This window comes from Podarcis filfolensis, assembly GCF_964270895.1.
Source record: "Podarcis filfolensis genome assembly, chromosome: 4".
Taxonomy (NCBI): domain Eukaryota; kingdom Metazoa; phylum Chordata; class Lepidosauria; order Squamata; family Lacertidae; genus Podarcis; species Podarcis filfolensis.
This window is the reverse complement of record NC_139607.1, coordinates 73,572,016-73,588,893: the sequence shown is the minus strand read 5'-3', so window position 1 is coordinate 73,588,893 and position 16,878 is coordinate 73,572,016. Positions and strand designations below refer to the sequence as shown.

The 16,878-nt window shown below is 40.7% G+C and overlaps 1 protein-coding gene across 1 annotated transcript in view; it reads left to right on the top strand.

Moving 5' to 3' along the window:
• Positions 1–7,383: 7,383 nt before the first annotated feature.
• LSAMP (limbic system associated membrane protein) overlaps positions 7,384–16,878 on the top strand; it is a gene marked incomplete at its 5' end in the record, with an annotated part of 239,036 nt that continues 229,541 nt past the window's right edge. The window contains 3 exons of the mRNA XM_083612064.1: positions 7,384–7,414; positions 8,287–8,362; positions 13,693–13,925. Of these exons, the coding sequence (XP_083468190.1) occupies positions 7,384–7,414; positions 8,287–8,362; positions 13,693–13,925 (340 nt within the window). The remainder of the gene's footprint in view (positions 7,415–8,286; positions 8,363–13,692; positions 13,926–16,878) is intronic.

Sequence of the window (16,878 nt, the reverse complement as noted above, 5' to 3'; positions counted from 1 at the left end):
AATCGCCTGCTGCAAGTGCCGGCTCATTCTCCTCCCATGCTAGGATTATATAAGGACCCAAAAGGAGCTCTAAGATGCAGCTTTTCAGTTTGAGAAAACACACATGCAGCAATCAATTGCCATAATTTAAAATGCTGGATCAAGAAAGACCTTCATCTTGGGGGCTCGTCTCTGCTCTCTATAGCAAATACCACACACACTCACACATAACATCTGCTGTTAATAAGCTTGGTACACGATGACCTGGTGTCCTTTGTTGCCAGTACCATCTGTTTTTAGCACTGCCTCCGTCAGCATCTCTGGTGTGCATGCTGTCATTTGTGGATGACTATATTTAGTTTACATACCTTGATTAACAGGTGGTATCAAGCTGGCATTGCCCACTAGTTTCTATCAAGACCAGCAGAATGTACTTATTAGTATTCCAGTCCAGCAGCATCAATTTTCTTCTCTCCTTTTCCACCCTCCTTGCAGATTTCACACCTCAGGCTTTGCTTACCTGGGAGTAAGTTAATAGGAGCAGTTGTTCAGGTAAAGAGACAGCAGGTTGGCATCACTCGCAGGGGCCTCTGAGATTAAGCAATAATGCCAGAGCTTTAAAGTAGTTACAGATATTTGATAACTAATTGGTTGGGAAATCAATTTATTTTAATTACACCAGTTAAATAAAGCAGAGAGATAAAAAGACTTTGAATTCCTGTGGTGCTAAACCACTGTCAAGGGGAAAGTGAGTGTGCGAGAACCCATTATATCACTGCTTTTATGCCACCAGGGGCTTTTAAGTTGCTGAGAAGGCTTCTTATGAACGTAGCTATGCTCTTATCTCCCTGAGGTTTAGAATTAGAAATGCAAAGAGATTATTTCTGTAGCCTGTTGCAAACGTCTGCTGAGGAGTGGGAAGGTGAGACTATTACAACCTTGTGTTAGCCGAGAAGTTCTAATCATTTTTCCACCCTGCTCTAGTCTTTTTTGCTGCTTAGGCCCTAAAATGCAATGAATTTGACAGGCCATCTGCCTGAGTGTTTCAGGGCGTGGGTGGGTGTACACATACATACATACACACAAAAACGTTTTAAAAAAGGTATGAAAATCAGTCTAGTTACAACTTGTAAGCTCTGTTGAAGGTTAAAACAGAAAGCTTCTTATAAAACCTGCAACACAATAAGATACTTGTTTATAGTTATTATTCTTAAGATAGCCGTGAATCAGCTTAGTATCAGGCCTTATCCATGTCCCTCTTCGAGAGATCAATTGATCCTTACAGCCTTTGCTTCCTTCTTCCCAAAGATCAGTTATAAATCAGCTCCTAACTTTCATGCTGACAGTAAAAAAGAAAAGAAGAAAAAGTCTTCCATCAAATAAACCCTGCCATTTCTTTTTTCTCTTCTACTTATTTATTTATAACTGCATCTTCCTTTGGAAAGGCTCATTGTGGGTGCAGGGATGAAGGTGAGTTTAGATCAAAGCTCCCAAGAGACCTCATTCCCGGCATTCTTTCTCTCTCGTTTCCTGCCTCAAGCCCTTTTCAAATAATTCCCTCACACAGCCCACAGTGGACAAAAGTGACACATCCGTGACATGCAGAAAACTCAAAGATGCTAGAAGAGGAGAGAAAAAGTTTACTTTAGTTCCCTACTTAATATAAATGGCACAGAATCTCTTATAGTACACCTTATATACAGTACTAAAAAATATTAATCTCATCTATCTATCTATCTATCTATCATCTCCCAAGAGAGAGAGAGAAATGAAGAAATTGAAGAGACTCAAAACCAGACACCCGATGTGACTACCTCCCTTTGCTTAAATGCAGAGGTAGCATTGCCCATCCCTTTGTGTTTAGTCCTAGACCTTTGTATACATTCTTGATTCTTTCTTAGATTCTTCTTGCTTTTGACTTGTTAGCATGGTCCCTCCAAACAGGTTCAAGTTTTTGCTTACCCAAACCTACACATACTTAGAAATCTTAAACTTCCCTTTCAACTCAGCTGTGTTGCAGCTCTTTCACGCTTCCTGCCCCACTTTATTTGTTAGTTCACAGAAAGAAAAGCAAACTATCTTCAACTTGCCTGCACCTTCCTGTAAATGAGGCACCCTAAACTGAACAGAGGCATTGCGGATGAGTTGTGTGTGTGTGTGTGTGTGTGTGTGTGTGTGTGTGGTGATCATTATTGTTAAAAATGAATAGAAGCAGAACAGCTGAGAGTGAATCTGCCACTTGGTGCCTTTCTTGATGAGCATCATTTGCTGATGGTGTTTCAGAGCTGGCCTTAGATATGGAAATGAGACTGTGCATATGTGTCTTGCTCAGAAAGCTGTTCTTAGCTTTCAAGTAGGAGCAATATATGGGAAGCAAAGCAGGTAGGTTAAGCACATCAGAAGATTCGTCAATGCTAGACTTTTCTTTACATTTCTCTGTGCTTCAACAACCAGAGCAGTATGCACACTAAGAACAATGGCAGGGATGGATATAAGAAGGCCTCACTTTCCATTCTGTGTCATAGCATCACATGCAGCACTGTTTCCAACCTGCTGCACTTCATCTTCCATCAAAAAATATGTTGTCTCCCCGCCCACTGTGGTTAAATTATGTTGCCATTACATTATCTCCCTCTTGGACTACTGCAACGCGCTCTACGTGGGGCTACCTTTGAAGGTGACCCAGAAACTGCAATCAATCCAGAATACGGCAGCTAGACTGGTGACTGGGAATGGCCCCCGGGACCATATAACACCGGTCTTGAGAGATCTGCATTGGCTCCCAGTACGTTTCCGAGCACAATTCAAAGTGTTGGTGCTGACCTTTAAAGCCCTAAACGGCCTCGGCCCTGTATACCTGAAGGAGCGTCTCCACCCCCATCATTCAGCCTGGACACTGAGATCCAGCACTGAGGGCCTTCTCGGTAGTGGCACCCGCCCTGTGGAACGCCCTCCCTTCAGTTGTGAAGGAAATAAGCAGCTATCTTCTCTTTAAAAGACATCTGAAGGCAGCCCTGTTTAGGGAAGTTTTTAATATTTAATGCTGTATTGTTTTTAACACTTGATTGGAAGCCGCCCAGAGTGGCTGGGGAAACTCAGCCAGATGGGCGGGGTATTAATAATAATAATAATAATAATAATAATAATAATAATAATAATAAATGTATTCCTTCTCATTAATTTCAGTGCAAAGAAAACATCATGAAAGGGTGGTTGTGTATCAATTATGTATAGTTTGAGGACTGAAAGCAAGAACAACATCAAATACCAATCATATTCACTGGATTGATTTCCATTCCAGACAAGGGATTGATAACCGATAACAGGCAATTTCTATTTCTGTTTTTATTTCTGTTGGAATTCTGTGGCCTCCCTAATGGCAAGTGCTTATATCTTCACTACCATGTCAATATCTCTTCCATCTTTGCCTCCTCCAGCAGAGCTGCAAAAAATTATAAAGTCACTGCATTTATAAAAGATATTAGTGGTTACTGGTGAGATGTATTCTGCTAGCAACACATAGAGATGGGCTTATCACCAACTTTTGTGGGATAACCAGCCTCATATAACCAACATGCTTGAGTCTAATTAAAGTATGAAGGAGTTAAAACCATGAGAGTGCCCTGGCAGGCTTAGCTCACCTTGGGAGGGATTAGGTAATCAGCACTTTGTTCCCCTTCATTCCACCTGAGAAGCTCAGGGTGTGAGAAGGCCTGAGCTAGTTGCTGCAACTCAGACCACATGGCTGTTACAAGCCAAGCTGAAGTTCCTATACCAATAATTTAGGAACTTCCACCACTGTAACTAAGTCATGTTTTACTACCTATGCAACCTTTTCCTGAATGCTGCATGGAAAAGCATATGAATCTGACCTTTGAAGAATTTGTAAGTAAACAAATTTTTACCTTAACAAATGTGTGGTCTTCTGTGCTGGGGGAAGAGGGAAATTTTGGATCTCACAAGGGCAAATTTTAAAGGTCTAACAACCAATATGTCCATGTTTACCTTTGCTGCATATTTTGTGGTTTTAAATCTGCTGAGGTTCTCTCACCAAAGACTACTTGCCCCAAATCTTGATCTTTGCATCCAAAATATGTGTGTGTACACACATGTACACACACACACAAACACACACTTGCACCAAGACTTTTTTGATCCTGTGCCTGTGACAGCTGCATGAGAAATAACAGGGCAATGGATGCAGCTTTCTTCATCACTGCATCTCAATGCTGGATACTTCTGTACTTGTTATGTTGCTATCTGTCAGGCACCTTGAAAAGGCCCACATAACATATGGGAAAATATGCAAGGGTGTTTCTGCAGTATAAGCGATATACTGTATGTGCTTATTATTACACAGAGATTAGTTAAAAGTGGGAAATGTGTTGCATATGAAGATGAAACCGCTATAATAACATTGACTGCATGAGAAGCAAACCTATTAATGTTATGGATCAGTTTTTATCATCTCTGATGAATTATTTTTTTATTCTGTGCCTTGCTTTGCTGATGTCTTTCTTCATTGATCATTCCTGTGTTTGTAGAATGATATTTGGGTGTGGGAGAAGCAAGGCAGGAAGATTTGAAGTTCTCTCTCACACACACACATTTTTGCTTCTTCTTTCTCTTTTTCACCTGTACAGTGTCTCTGTCTTGCCCTCATTTTCTTCCCCTTATTCTCCATTCCTTTCAGGGTTCGTCTTTACATCGCTAAGCTATGACTTTAACTAATTCTTCAGTAGCTGCATTGGGTGCCTTGATATCGCTTCTCCCCACCCCTTCTTTCACTGTGATCTATTACTGTTTTGCTCCATCTGTCTGATTGTCATTTTGCATTTTAACTGGGTTTAAGGGCATCAGGTGCTGTAGTTCTCTGATATAATAATAAATAAATAATTTATTATTTACACCCCACCCATCTGGCTGAGTCTCCCCAGCCACTCATATGAAAGAATGTTTCATATAGCCTAGGCAGGCTTGATAATTAGCAAGCATTAAGGAGTTCCAGCCAAACTTCCCCTCCTTCTCCCCCCCCCAAATAAATGTCCTTCAAAGCAAGCATTCAAAGAACTGAGGAGTTGTTGTTTTAAAAAAACCTTCTCATAATTTATCTATTTCAATGTTTAAAAATATTTTCTAGAATTTATCTGTTTCATCAAATACTAAATATTGTTCTATGCATGTCTAAAGGTAAAGGACCCCTGACAGTTAAATCCAGTCGCGAATGACTCTTGGGTTGCGGCACTCATCTCGCTTTATTGGCCAAGGGAGCCGACAGTTTTTCCGGGTCATGTGGCCAGCATGACTAAACCACTTCTGGAGAAACCAGAGCAGCGCATAGAAATGCCATTTACCTTCCCGCCAGAGTGGTACCTATTTATCTACTTGAACTTTGATGTGCTTTCAAACTGCTAAGTTGGCAGGAGCAGGGACCAAGCAACAGGAGCTCACCCCTTCGTGGGGATTCAAACCGCCAACCTTCCAACTGGCAAGCCCTAGGCTCAGTGGTTTAGACCACAGTGCCACCCGCGTCCTTGCAAGTCTACTTCAGTGTAAAGCCCACTATGTTCAAAGGGACTTACTCCCAGGTAAAGGGCATAGGAGTGCACCCCTGAATTCTGAAGTCATGAACTTATTCACCTTTGCAAATTCTAAATGAGCAAAATGGAACAAAGTTTGTTGGTTGTTAATATTTATAGTATACATTCCTACATATGAGGTACCCAAAGTGATGTAATTATTACTATGAATCTGGTTTCAAGGTTGGGGAATTGTATGTAGGGGAAAGCATTTTTCCCAAAGCTACTCATTTGACCTGATGGCTACTCAAGAATTTTGAACACAGAATTCCTATGTTCAATTTCAATGTTGGCCACAATAGAGACTATCTCACATGTGACATTCATTTTTTGTGCGAGTGAAAGCAAAAAAAATGCAGTGTCTATTTTTCCTTGTGTACAGGGTTGTTTTTTTTTAGATAAATGGCTTCAAGTTACAAGAAATGAGATTCTGACTAAAAATCAGGGCATATTTTCTGACAGTAACAGCTGTTCAACAGTGGAAGCAACTCCCTTGGAAGGTTTGGGGACTCTCCTTCACTGGAGTCTTTTAAGCAGAGGCTGGATGGCCATCTGTCATGGATGCTTTAGCTGAGATCCCTGCATTGCAGGGGGTTGGACTAGATGACCCATGGGTCCCTCTCAACTCTATGATTCTATGAAAACATGTCTATATGTTGAAAAAATATTAATGGAATTTTCAAACATAATGTACCCATTTTATTACGGGTGGGCATACCCCTTCAATCCCTCATGGAATCAATCCAGTAAAAATCAGATGGATAACTTTAAGTAACTATGATCCATAAATTATATCCAGATTTTAGACGTTCATAACCCAGGTGTCTTGTTTGGAGGAGCCTTGAGCTCTTAGATAATATGTGATAATAGAAGACACGTAGTGCAGCAACATTGCTGAAGCCAAGCAGGTGCAGGTCTGGATATGAGAATCTAGAACTTTGATGCAAAATAGACATTCAGTGGAGGGTAAACACTGTTGCCTCATCTGCTATGTCCTTCCCTGCCACCCCTATACCAGTATTCAAAGGAATACCTTTTACAGAAATAGTAGCAGTGGACATGGATGTCTATTGCTGTTTTTTTATCAATTTTTCATTTTGATTGGGGTGGGGAACCTTTGGCCCTGTAGATGTTCCTGCACTACATCTCCCATCACCCTGACCACTGGTCATGCTGGCTGGGGCTGATGGGAGTTGTAGTCCAACAACAGCCAGAGAGGCTATATGTTCCCCACATCTTGATAATCACTGTCTTGAATAGAGAGATGAATGTTCTTCATAAATAAAATAGGGTTGAATTTTTGCTGTGGTTTTTCTTTGCCGTTGTTTTCCCAAATGCATCCCTTTATTTCATGCTCCAAGCCCTTTGGCATTGGTATAATGTTTTATTAAGCCTTGAAGTTGTATTTGTCTTTAGAATCCTTCCACACGTTTTTTGCACCATGCTTGCTTCTAATGCAAGGTTAAGTATGAACACAGCCTGGCAAACAGTTTGTTGTTCTTGGTCTCAGTAGTATTTGGCTACTCTTGTGCAGCTATTTGCTTGGCTTAAGAAGCCAAAGAATTATAGAGTTCAGGAACCTCCTGGGGAAGTTTAAAGTCTGTCATTGGTGGTAGTTGGTAGGTGTAACAGGTCCGCCCATTGTGTATCCATGAAATGTTTTTTGGCTCTACAAGATTCAAACAAACATCTATAAATCAGTGCAGAAATCTAACAATCCACTTTATTCCTCTGCTATGTACTAATGCAATTCTAGAAACGAGGTTTTCTTTGCAGAGAGAAATAACAATGGCAGGCTAGGATTTTGATGGCAGCCTCATGAGCCATGTTGGAATGGGATGTTCTGTTTTCAAGAGGTTGTGTTTCTGTCCAAGAAGCACTTGGACAACCACTTTCCTCCCATGCCTCCTGTAGAGGAAATTTTCTCAGCCCTCCCTCCCATAGTTTAGAGGCTTCCACTGGGGCTAGCTGCATCTGCTTGGTTAATAGGGCCAGAAATAAATTTTACTGTCATCCTTCTCTTAGGGAGAACTACACAACAATAGAACTCTGAGGCACCCAGGGGAACTGAATGTTGAAAGATTCAAGACTAGCAATATAAAGTACTTCTGATAGTTAAATTAAGGAATTCTCTCCCATAAGACGTATGGGACTTTGATGCCTTTAAAAGAGGATTAGACAACTTGATGGAGGGCACAGCTATCAATGGCTACCAGCTAGGATGACTATGTTCTACCTTTGCTCTTGGAGGCAGCAAGCCTCTGACTGCTGGTGGCTGAGGGACCACAACCAGGGAAGAATTTTGTCTTGGGTGTGGTGAGAGAGGGGAGCTGCTTGCAGCACCCATTCCGGCCACTGGATGATACTTAGGTCAGCTTTTGTCAACCTGGTGTCCCTCCAGATGTCTTCAACTACAACTCTCATCAGCCCTGGCCAGCACTTTGTTGCTCAAGTCAATTTTTTTACATGCTTTCTAATGTATTGTGGTATTTTAGGCATTGTGACATGGCTGCTTATTTGTGCTGATTGTTGTCTAGCAAGGTTTTGTTGTAATTGTTGATAGTGATTTTTCTGTTTTATTTTTATCTGCTGGTATTTTGAGAGTTAATTTTATTGTGTAACATTATATACTAAATGGATTGTGGACTGTTACTTTATTTGATATAAGTTGTTTATTTTAAAGTCATTTTTTAATTATGACTTATTTACTGTGCTTTTTTTCTGGGAGTACTTAAAGGTAGGCAGTACCGGGACATTTTTTTTTCAAATGTCCGAAGTGTGGCACTTACAGTAACAACTTCCTGGTGACTACCAGCACCTTTTTTTCTTTTTCTAAAAAAACCTGCTTATTTGCATTGGATCGGACTGTAGGTGTTGGATCTTTCTTGTATGATTTTTGTTTCTACGGCTTGTAAACTGCCTTGTGTGTAGAGCTATATAGAAAGGTGGCACATAAATCAAAAGTGAAACGAAATGGGAAAATAGTGTGCTCAGGTCCTGCTGGATGGCTTCAGATTTGCCACTGTGAAAGCAGGATGCTGGGTCCTTGGCCTGATCCAGCAGTACTCTTCTTACATTCTGATGAAAAGAAACCATCTTTGTTTGCTTTGCTATGATGTCGTTCCTCCCCTGCCCCTTTCTGTATTGTGTCTAACAACAGCATTTGCTTTCCAGGATAACACTTTACAACACTTTAGAGAATTTGCCTGGCTTGTTTACTCTGGCTGCCAGGAGTCGGCATTGCTTTGCATTGAACAAGCAGCGTTTGATCCCGTTTTATTTCCCTTCCTGCCATTTTGCTGCTGGCTCTGGAGGTGGCAGGGGGCTAGGATGGGTGGCAAGGGAAGTTGTTAGCTGAATCCTGCAAATTCATGTGAAATGGCAAGATTACAGCTGGCTCGTCAGCACTTGTGGTGGTGTGATCCTTAAGGGAAGGCAGGCTTTGTTTGGAGGCTTTAGCAGGTTGCGGTGCTTTCAGAAAGAGACAACTTAACATTTGGAGGAGAAAAATGCACTGCACTCTTTCCAAACTATTTTTAAATCCTTTCCTCTTTTGTGCTTTCTTTATGCTAAGATTTCAGGTGTGTCTCCCTGTGTGTGTTTAAATCACTAAGGTATACCTTCCATCTGTATCTATTTATGAAATGCAGGGTCATAGCTCAGTTGGTTTTAGAGTAGTGTTGATAACGCCAAGGTTGCAGGTTCAATCCCCTAATGGGACAGCTGAATATTCCTGCATTGTAGGTGGTTGGACTAGATGGTCCTCAAAGTCCCTTCCAACTAAAATTCATTCTATGATTCTATGAAACATTCTACTGCATCTTGAAATTTTACCTAAATCATGAACATATTTGACAATTGTACCTCCTAAACTGGTGTAGTACTGTCTGTCTTAACTGAGCTGGCCTTTACAACTTTGCTATCGTATACTGAATATGAGTCATTCTTAGCACCAAAAGACATGCTGGCTTTTGGCACCAATGTGACTGTCATTGATACATGTGGACTGTTCCATTAAAGAACTGAAATATATTTTGGGTCTGAGTGTCTGTAGACATTAAGTCACCCATAAAACACATTTTTTTCAGAAAAAGTAGATATATTGATACAGATTTATGTAAAAGCATTCATACAAAGGCTGGATATCTTCTCCAATAACCTTAAATTATGCTGCCAATTACAGCTATGTAAAATGTATACTAGGAAATGTTCAGATGTAATTATTGTTATGTTCATTGATCCTTAATAAACATTTATAGTTGCTTAAAATCGGATGGGTGCTATGCAGCGGCTGTCTGGACATCAACTAACTTGCCAGTTAATATTCTGTTAGTATTGAATTAACACTTATTACCCTCTGTTTGAGCAACTTGATGCAAATCTTTATTAAGGTGTGATCACAGGGCAAAGTGTTACGCAAAATAATGTATATACTTGGAATTTTCACATCTGGCTGTTGATTTCATGCACCCCAGTTTAAAGACGAAAACCTATCTTATTGCACAAGCTGCCAAGGAATTAATAAAAGCTTTGGAGAAACTCAGTGATGTCCTCCTCTACCACAACTTGTATGCACAAGTGAGGGCTGAATAAGCTCTGTGCATGGACTGAGACTGGTTTTCCATGCAGATTCTCTGGATGGTTTTTTTTTTTTTTTTTACTGAGGACAGATGGTCATGTTTCTGCCTTTGGTCAGTAGCATGGAGAGTTAGTGTGTTATATTGGATATAAACTTGGGTTGAACATACTGGAGCTTACTGGGTGAATTTGGGCAAGTCACTATCTCTTGCCAGATTGTTGTGCAGGTGTCTCTTCCTGTGATATTTTCACACCTTTTCATGATTAGAGATCAGATTTGCATCCAGCAATGCTGAAGAGAGCAAATAGAGACTTGTTTGCCAGTGGGGACAACCAGGAAAGGAGGCTGTGAATGTTTTAGCAAAGCAGTGATCTGTGTTCGTAGTATATGGATCAGACCTACATTCGGTTTGAAGAACTCTGTAAATGTCTGACTTTTCCCCCAAGAAACCATTTGAAACCCTACTGCCAAATAGTTTTCTTATCTTTAGGTTCCAATCTTCATTCTTCTGCTCTCAAAATACACTTGTGTGAATAGAGCCGACAAAAGGTGAGAGAACAACAGCCCTGGAGACTGGAGGCTTTTATTTAGTTACAGAACAAGAAATACAGAGCAAGTGAAATGTCTCTTCGTATTCTGTTCATCGTTAAAAATACTGAGAGCAAGTTTTCAAACTAGCCTATGAAACTTAAATCGAGGCAGAGAGCAAAATAATCACAATTAATAAAAATAAATATTATATGCCTGGCATTTATGTATATTTGGTTGAATGAGCTGCCTTTTAAAAGGCAGAATAGCAACTATCATAGGAAGGTAGGAGGCTGCCCATTGGTTGAGCTGGCTGGCCACAGCTCTCTGGGGTTTCAGACAGCAAATGTTAGCCCTATCTGGAGATACAAGGGATTGTACCTGGGACCTCCTACATGCAGAACAGATGCTCTACCATTGAGCTATGACCCTTGATCAGAAAAAGGGTTAAGGACTCGGCTTAGACTCCCCAGAGACAAAGTAGCAAAGGAAAAATATGCATCAAGTGAGATATAGAGGCAAACTGAAGGGTTTTCCTCCAAGCCAGTAGAAGTATCCATTGACCTAAGAAACATCAGGAACAAGCTGCATTGAGTCTCATTTACCATAAAAAAGGGCAGGGCGTAAATGTTGAGAAAAACGCATACATGCATGCCTACAGCTCCTCGTGGCAACAGATACTCCTCTGCATGCCTGTGAGAACATTCAGAACTTTTAAGTCTGAGATCTGCAGCAGCAGCCATAGTTATTCATTTTTTATATTTATATCCAGTGCTTTTTTTCTTTTAAAAAAATGTTTGGGGGTACTCTCATTTCCCTACTCATATTGAAATGCTGCCCCTCAATGAGGCCAAACTTAGATTCACAAAATGTTCAGGAGTATGTGTACCCCTGCATACCCCTAGATAAAAGCACTGTTTATATCCCAGGGATATAATCTTATTCCACTTCCTGGTTTGTTTGTTTTCTAAATCAATAACCCTGTGAGATAGGTCATATTGAGGAGCAATGACTGTCCCATGGTCACCAAGTGAATGCCAGCACTCCTTTTCTTGGAGAACCATCAAATCTAGATGCTGCTAGTGAAAACTTAATTCAGGCCTGATCCAAACCACACCTAAATTATTATTATTTTCTAGTTGGGCCCAGTCTGAACCAGGTGCATAAAAGTTCACACACCATTGCACTAGGCCACTGCTCTATATAATATGTAGAACTGTTATTCACATGCTTTCTTCAAACTGCATGGAGAGTTTCCACACCAACACAACACACTCCTCAGCCTCACCTGGCATCTAATATTGATTGCAAACCTTGTCACTTCTGCAAAGAGCATGTGTTCTGTACATTGCAGTCAGGACTAAATGAAGGTTCAAAAGAGCTGCATATTTTACCATTGCACTCCAAATTGCATTTATGTGTTTTGAGTACTCAGCATGCTCCTCCTTCAAAGCTATGGTGGAAATGTGTTAGGCAGTTTGAAGTGCTTCTGTAAACCAAAACACACCATTGTTTCCCATCCGCTTCTTTTCAGCGTTGCCTCTCATTTTCCCTCACCTGTGAAAGCAAAGGGCAATGTTAGCAAAATCATAATCTTGCCTGGGAATAATTGATATTAGGTAGTGTATTCAGCGCAAATTTGATGGAGCTCCATAGCAGCAGTTATTCCAGATTAATTGCTCTGGAGGAAAAGGGCTGTGAGATTCTATGTATAGCCTCCTGGGTCAACTTCATCCTCTAGATGCAGCTGGGCCTGACTTTTTGAGAGCTTTGTTATTCTTTTACATAAAAGAACTGAATGACTAATGTAGCCTGCAAGGGCTGTCAGTCCCCCCTCCTGCTAGCAGATACCCCACTGTTATCGACAGCTGCAACTAGGGGCATGCCAGGTGGCAAACCGTACTGTGTTTCTGTCTGCCCTACATCTTCACCCTCCTTCTTCTCACCTCTGTATCACCTGGTTTTTCTAAGGACATTTAGGCAAGCACAATGGAAGGTTGCTAAAAACAGATCAGAATTCTCATACCATTTAGGCAGCGAATACACTGTATGGAGATCTGCTGTTGGCTAGGGGGCATGCAGCATCAAGTTTCCAGGAAAGATTAAAATGTCTAGTATAGCAATGGGCAAGAAAGGGGGTAGATAGCACACAACTCTAATGCCAAAAGGAGCTAGCGGGAGCCAGAACTGGAGAATAAATGCATAATGTAACAGCTGCATTCCTATAACAAACAGAAAGTACAGTTCATAGCCCTGACCTCTCGCTCCTTAAGCTGGCAGGGGGCTGCGGATATTTTGAGTCTGCTCTGCATTCAGCATCTAGGTACATATAGGGGGGAGGACTAAAAAGACTTTCACTTTATGTTCTCACTATTGGCAATGTCAGAGAGAAGCTTGTAGCCTGGAGATAAACAGTGCAGAAAACTTAAGAAGAGTTCTTGAACTCTCTTTAAAAAGCAGGGAGGGGGAGAATAAGGAGTGAAATAGTTATTCACACATTTTTGGGACTGTCCTTGCCATTGCACAAAATAGGTAGTTTTAAAAAGGGTAGTGTACTGTAAACTTTTGAACCATACAGAGGTTCCTCTGTAGAGAAAGCAGAAGATGGCATGTCATGAATTCAGATTGCTTGAACGAGGGATGAGAAACCTGTAGCCCTCCAGATGTTGTGGGACATAGTATATGGACAGCAAGTGGAACTGAAAGTTTTTTTAAAAAATGGGTTCATATCACATCACTTGTGTGGATGCCTCTCACTGACAAGTTGTTTCCAGTCAGGTTTCATATCCTGGAAAAGGAAATTTTACTGACCTGGACAGATGTGTAGCCCAATACAAGCATGGTTAAAAATAATAATAAAAAGAACTTGGCTAATTAAAATATACTACAGTATAGTAACAATTGTAGTGGATTTTTGTGTGGATGTGTTTGTGCCTCGGGGAGTGTTTGGATGTATGGAGAGTATTACAGGCTCTATATGCAGAAGACTTCTTTGAAACCAATATCTGTCTTTTTCATCCCATACAGGTGTTTTATAGAAGACAAAAGCTCCAAGGTGGCCTGGTTAAATCGTTCCGGCATCATTTTTGCTGGACAAGACAAGTGGTCTCTGGACCCCCGAGTAGAGCTCCAACAACTTTCTCTTCTGGAATACAGCCTCCGGATTCAGAAAGTGGATGTCTATGATGAGGGATCATACACATGCTCAGTGCAAACACTGCATCATCCCAAGACTTCACAGGTTTATTTGATCGTTCAAGGTAAGAAATCATGGCGGGCGGTCAGTGGCGGACCTACATGTTGGGGGCCCTGGAGCTTGAAATGATATGGGGGCCCCTTTGTAACCCACAATGAGGTCTGGGTAACCACTGTTATCTTCTTCAATGGGGGCTTTCCATGACAGATCACCATATTTTAAAAAAAACAGCAACTTGGATTTTGATTAAAATTGCTGTACTGGATTATTTCACATGCCAAAGTCACTGGTGTGAATTAAAAAATCATTTGCACCATAGTTTTTGAGTTAATGAGGGGGGTGAAAATTAGGGGAGATAGGGAAATATTATATACATGCTTGATACACTTTTAAAAGCAGTTTTAAAAAGCATTGTGGACTAAAGTCATTTCTGGGGGCCCTCCAGGATTAGGGGCCCTCAATCTTAAGATTCATTCGTTTCATAGTAGATCCACTCCTGCTGGTGGTGAGACAGAACTTTTTGAGGGAAAAACTCTAGCTACTAACCATAATACCCAGGATTGCTTTGGTGCTCATGGCTGGATCTAGACACATCAAAGAAGCGATTCAGTTAAGTGTGTTGTAAACTCATACAGGGAAACCCGGAAGGGAAAGATGGGACTCCACAACGCCATCTGGTGCCACAGTGCTATATCGCATATACCATATTGGCCTGAATATAAGCCTCACTTTTCCCCCCAGTTCTGACCGTGATAAGTTAAAGTGTGGCTTAAATTTGCGACCTTACAAAAATTGGCTATTACAATATCGCTGCTGAAACAGACATACAGTAAAATGGAACGGGTGTGAGAGCCTGCAGAATTTTAAGGGAGTGACTTATATTTGAGTATTGTCTTTTTTTCTCTCCCCCCCCCCTTGAATTTAAAAGATGCAGCTTATATTCAGGTGCCGCTTATATTTGGGGCAATACGGTACAATGCATATAAAACAGTTTTTCTTTACCAATCTAGCTAAGTCCCATGTTTATCTGACTATCTTCTGAGAATTAATGGTAGTAGATGCTTACTGCTATTATACTTTACTTGTCATCTTATTGGTAATATTTGACTGAAGCCAGGCAGTTTGAATTAGTCACATTAAACAAATACAACCATTCATTTATTTTTATTTTAGATTGCCAGGTGTAAAGTGTATACCAGTCTCAGTGTTAGAAACTGAGATGTGAAAGCTAGGAGCTAAATGGCACCTTAAACCTAGGTTATGGGCACAACAATGGAATGTCTAGGCATGCTTTTTATAACCAGAATACAAAGCCGAAAATGAATGAACTGCAGCTAAAATATTATGTTCATTTTTCACATGGTCTAGTCCTTCCCCTGCCCATACCCTAATATTCTTAAGAGGGTCTCTTCTCCAGTCTTCAGCGAGTAGCTGGAAGTGGGCAGGCAGAAAAAGTTCCTCCTTTCCTTCCAATCTGTAGTTTTAACCTGAAATCTTAGGCGTAGCACCATACCCAGAACTCAGAAACTGCTTTCGCTAATGAAATTCCCTGTTGCAAAATGTGCCTAGAACAATAGAGGTTTCGAACACTGACCAGTCTTTAGTCATTCTTAATATCTGATTAAACAAGGGTTCCAAGGGCACCACAGTACCTGAAGTCTTCAGCCCTTGCCCTGCCCAATTTTTTAAATGAAGTCTATTGAGGGACATTTAGCAGGTCAAAGATTTGTAGAGTTGGAAGGGACCATGAGGGTCATCTAGTCGAGCTACATGCAATGCAGGGATATTTTACCCAATGTTAAAGTTAAGAGTCTCATGTTCTACCCATGGGGATGTTTCCAGATTCAAACTGCTGGCTTCTCCAGCCAAAAGGATTAGGCAGTAGGCAATTTTAATTCATTAATTCACATCATGAATGGAGATAGGCTTATGATTTGATAAATGCTATCAACTGAACGATTTTGTTTCTGTTTGCACTTCTGGGAAAACTTGGCTGCTAATTCACAGTTGCCCTTCCACAAAACCAAGCAAACGTGTGATAGTTGCAGCTAACATGGCTGATAACCACAGTGGCTGGCCACTGTGAGATCCAGTTGCTGCACTAGATGAGGTACTGGCCTGATCCAGTCGGTTCTTCTGATGTTATTATGGGATAACATAAGAATTAGGCCTTAGTCAAACTGGTGTTTTGTGCTCAAAGCTTCCCGCATTTTTCTTGACTGCCTAGCGCTCCCAGTTCTCTGCTTTTGCTAGATTTATTCACAACTTTATTAAAAGGAAACAATAATTGGCAGCACAAGATATGCTGGGACTGAAGTGCCATAAAAGGGAGATGAATTTGAAACGAGAGAGTGAAAACGAGCGCTTTTCAGCAGGCTTTCAGTCGCACCTCAGCTGCTGAAGCTCTGGCCTACAGAAGCTTTTCACAATCAAAGTTCCCTTTGAATACATGTGAATAATGCCTTTTGTGAAGGTTGCTCTACTAATTGCAGAGATAAAATTACCATCAGCGGAAAATACGATTTTTTTTTCCTTCCCTGCATGAAGCGTTAGCCAGCCATCTCCATTTGGAGACCTTATGCCCTTGACTCTCTGCAAATCCAACAGGATGCTTAAAGATTACAAATTTTTATATGCTCTTTCTCCTGATTCTGTTTAAAAGTATATTTTGTCAACCTACAAGCCACACAAGATACATATGTGCATATATGACATACATAGGACCATTTCGTTGAGAGACAGGTCAGGACATAAATTTAGTAATGAAAAATAAAAATAAATTATTGACTTTTTTCTCAAGTAGGTACTGGCATTAACAAAGTCATGTAAAAACTAGGCAAAGCACATACAAGATCGAAAGCAAATGTCTTAGTCCCTATATTGATTATGAAAACACATTTTTACAGCCACCAAAATCACAGCTGTTATTGCTGGCTATGTCTATGATCACTTGCATCACACTTTTGCTTCTCTATGTGAAATACACACACACACACACACACACACACACACACCCC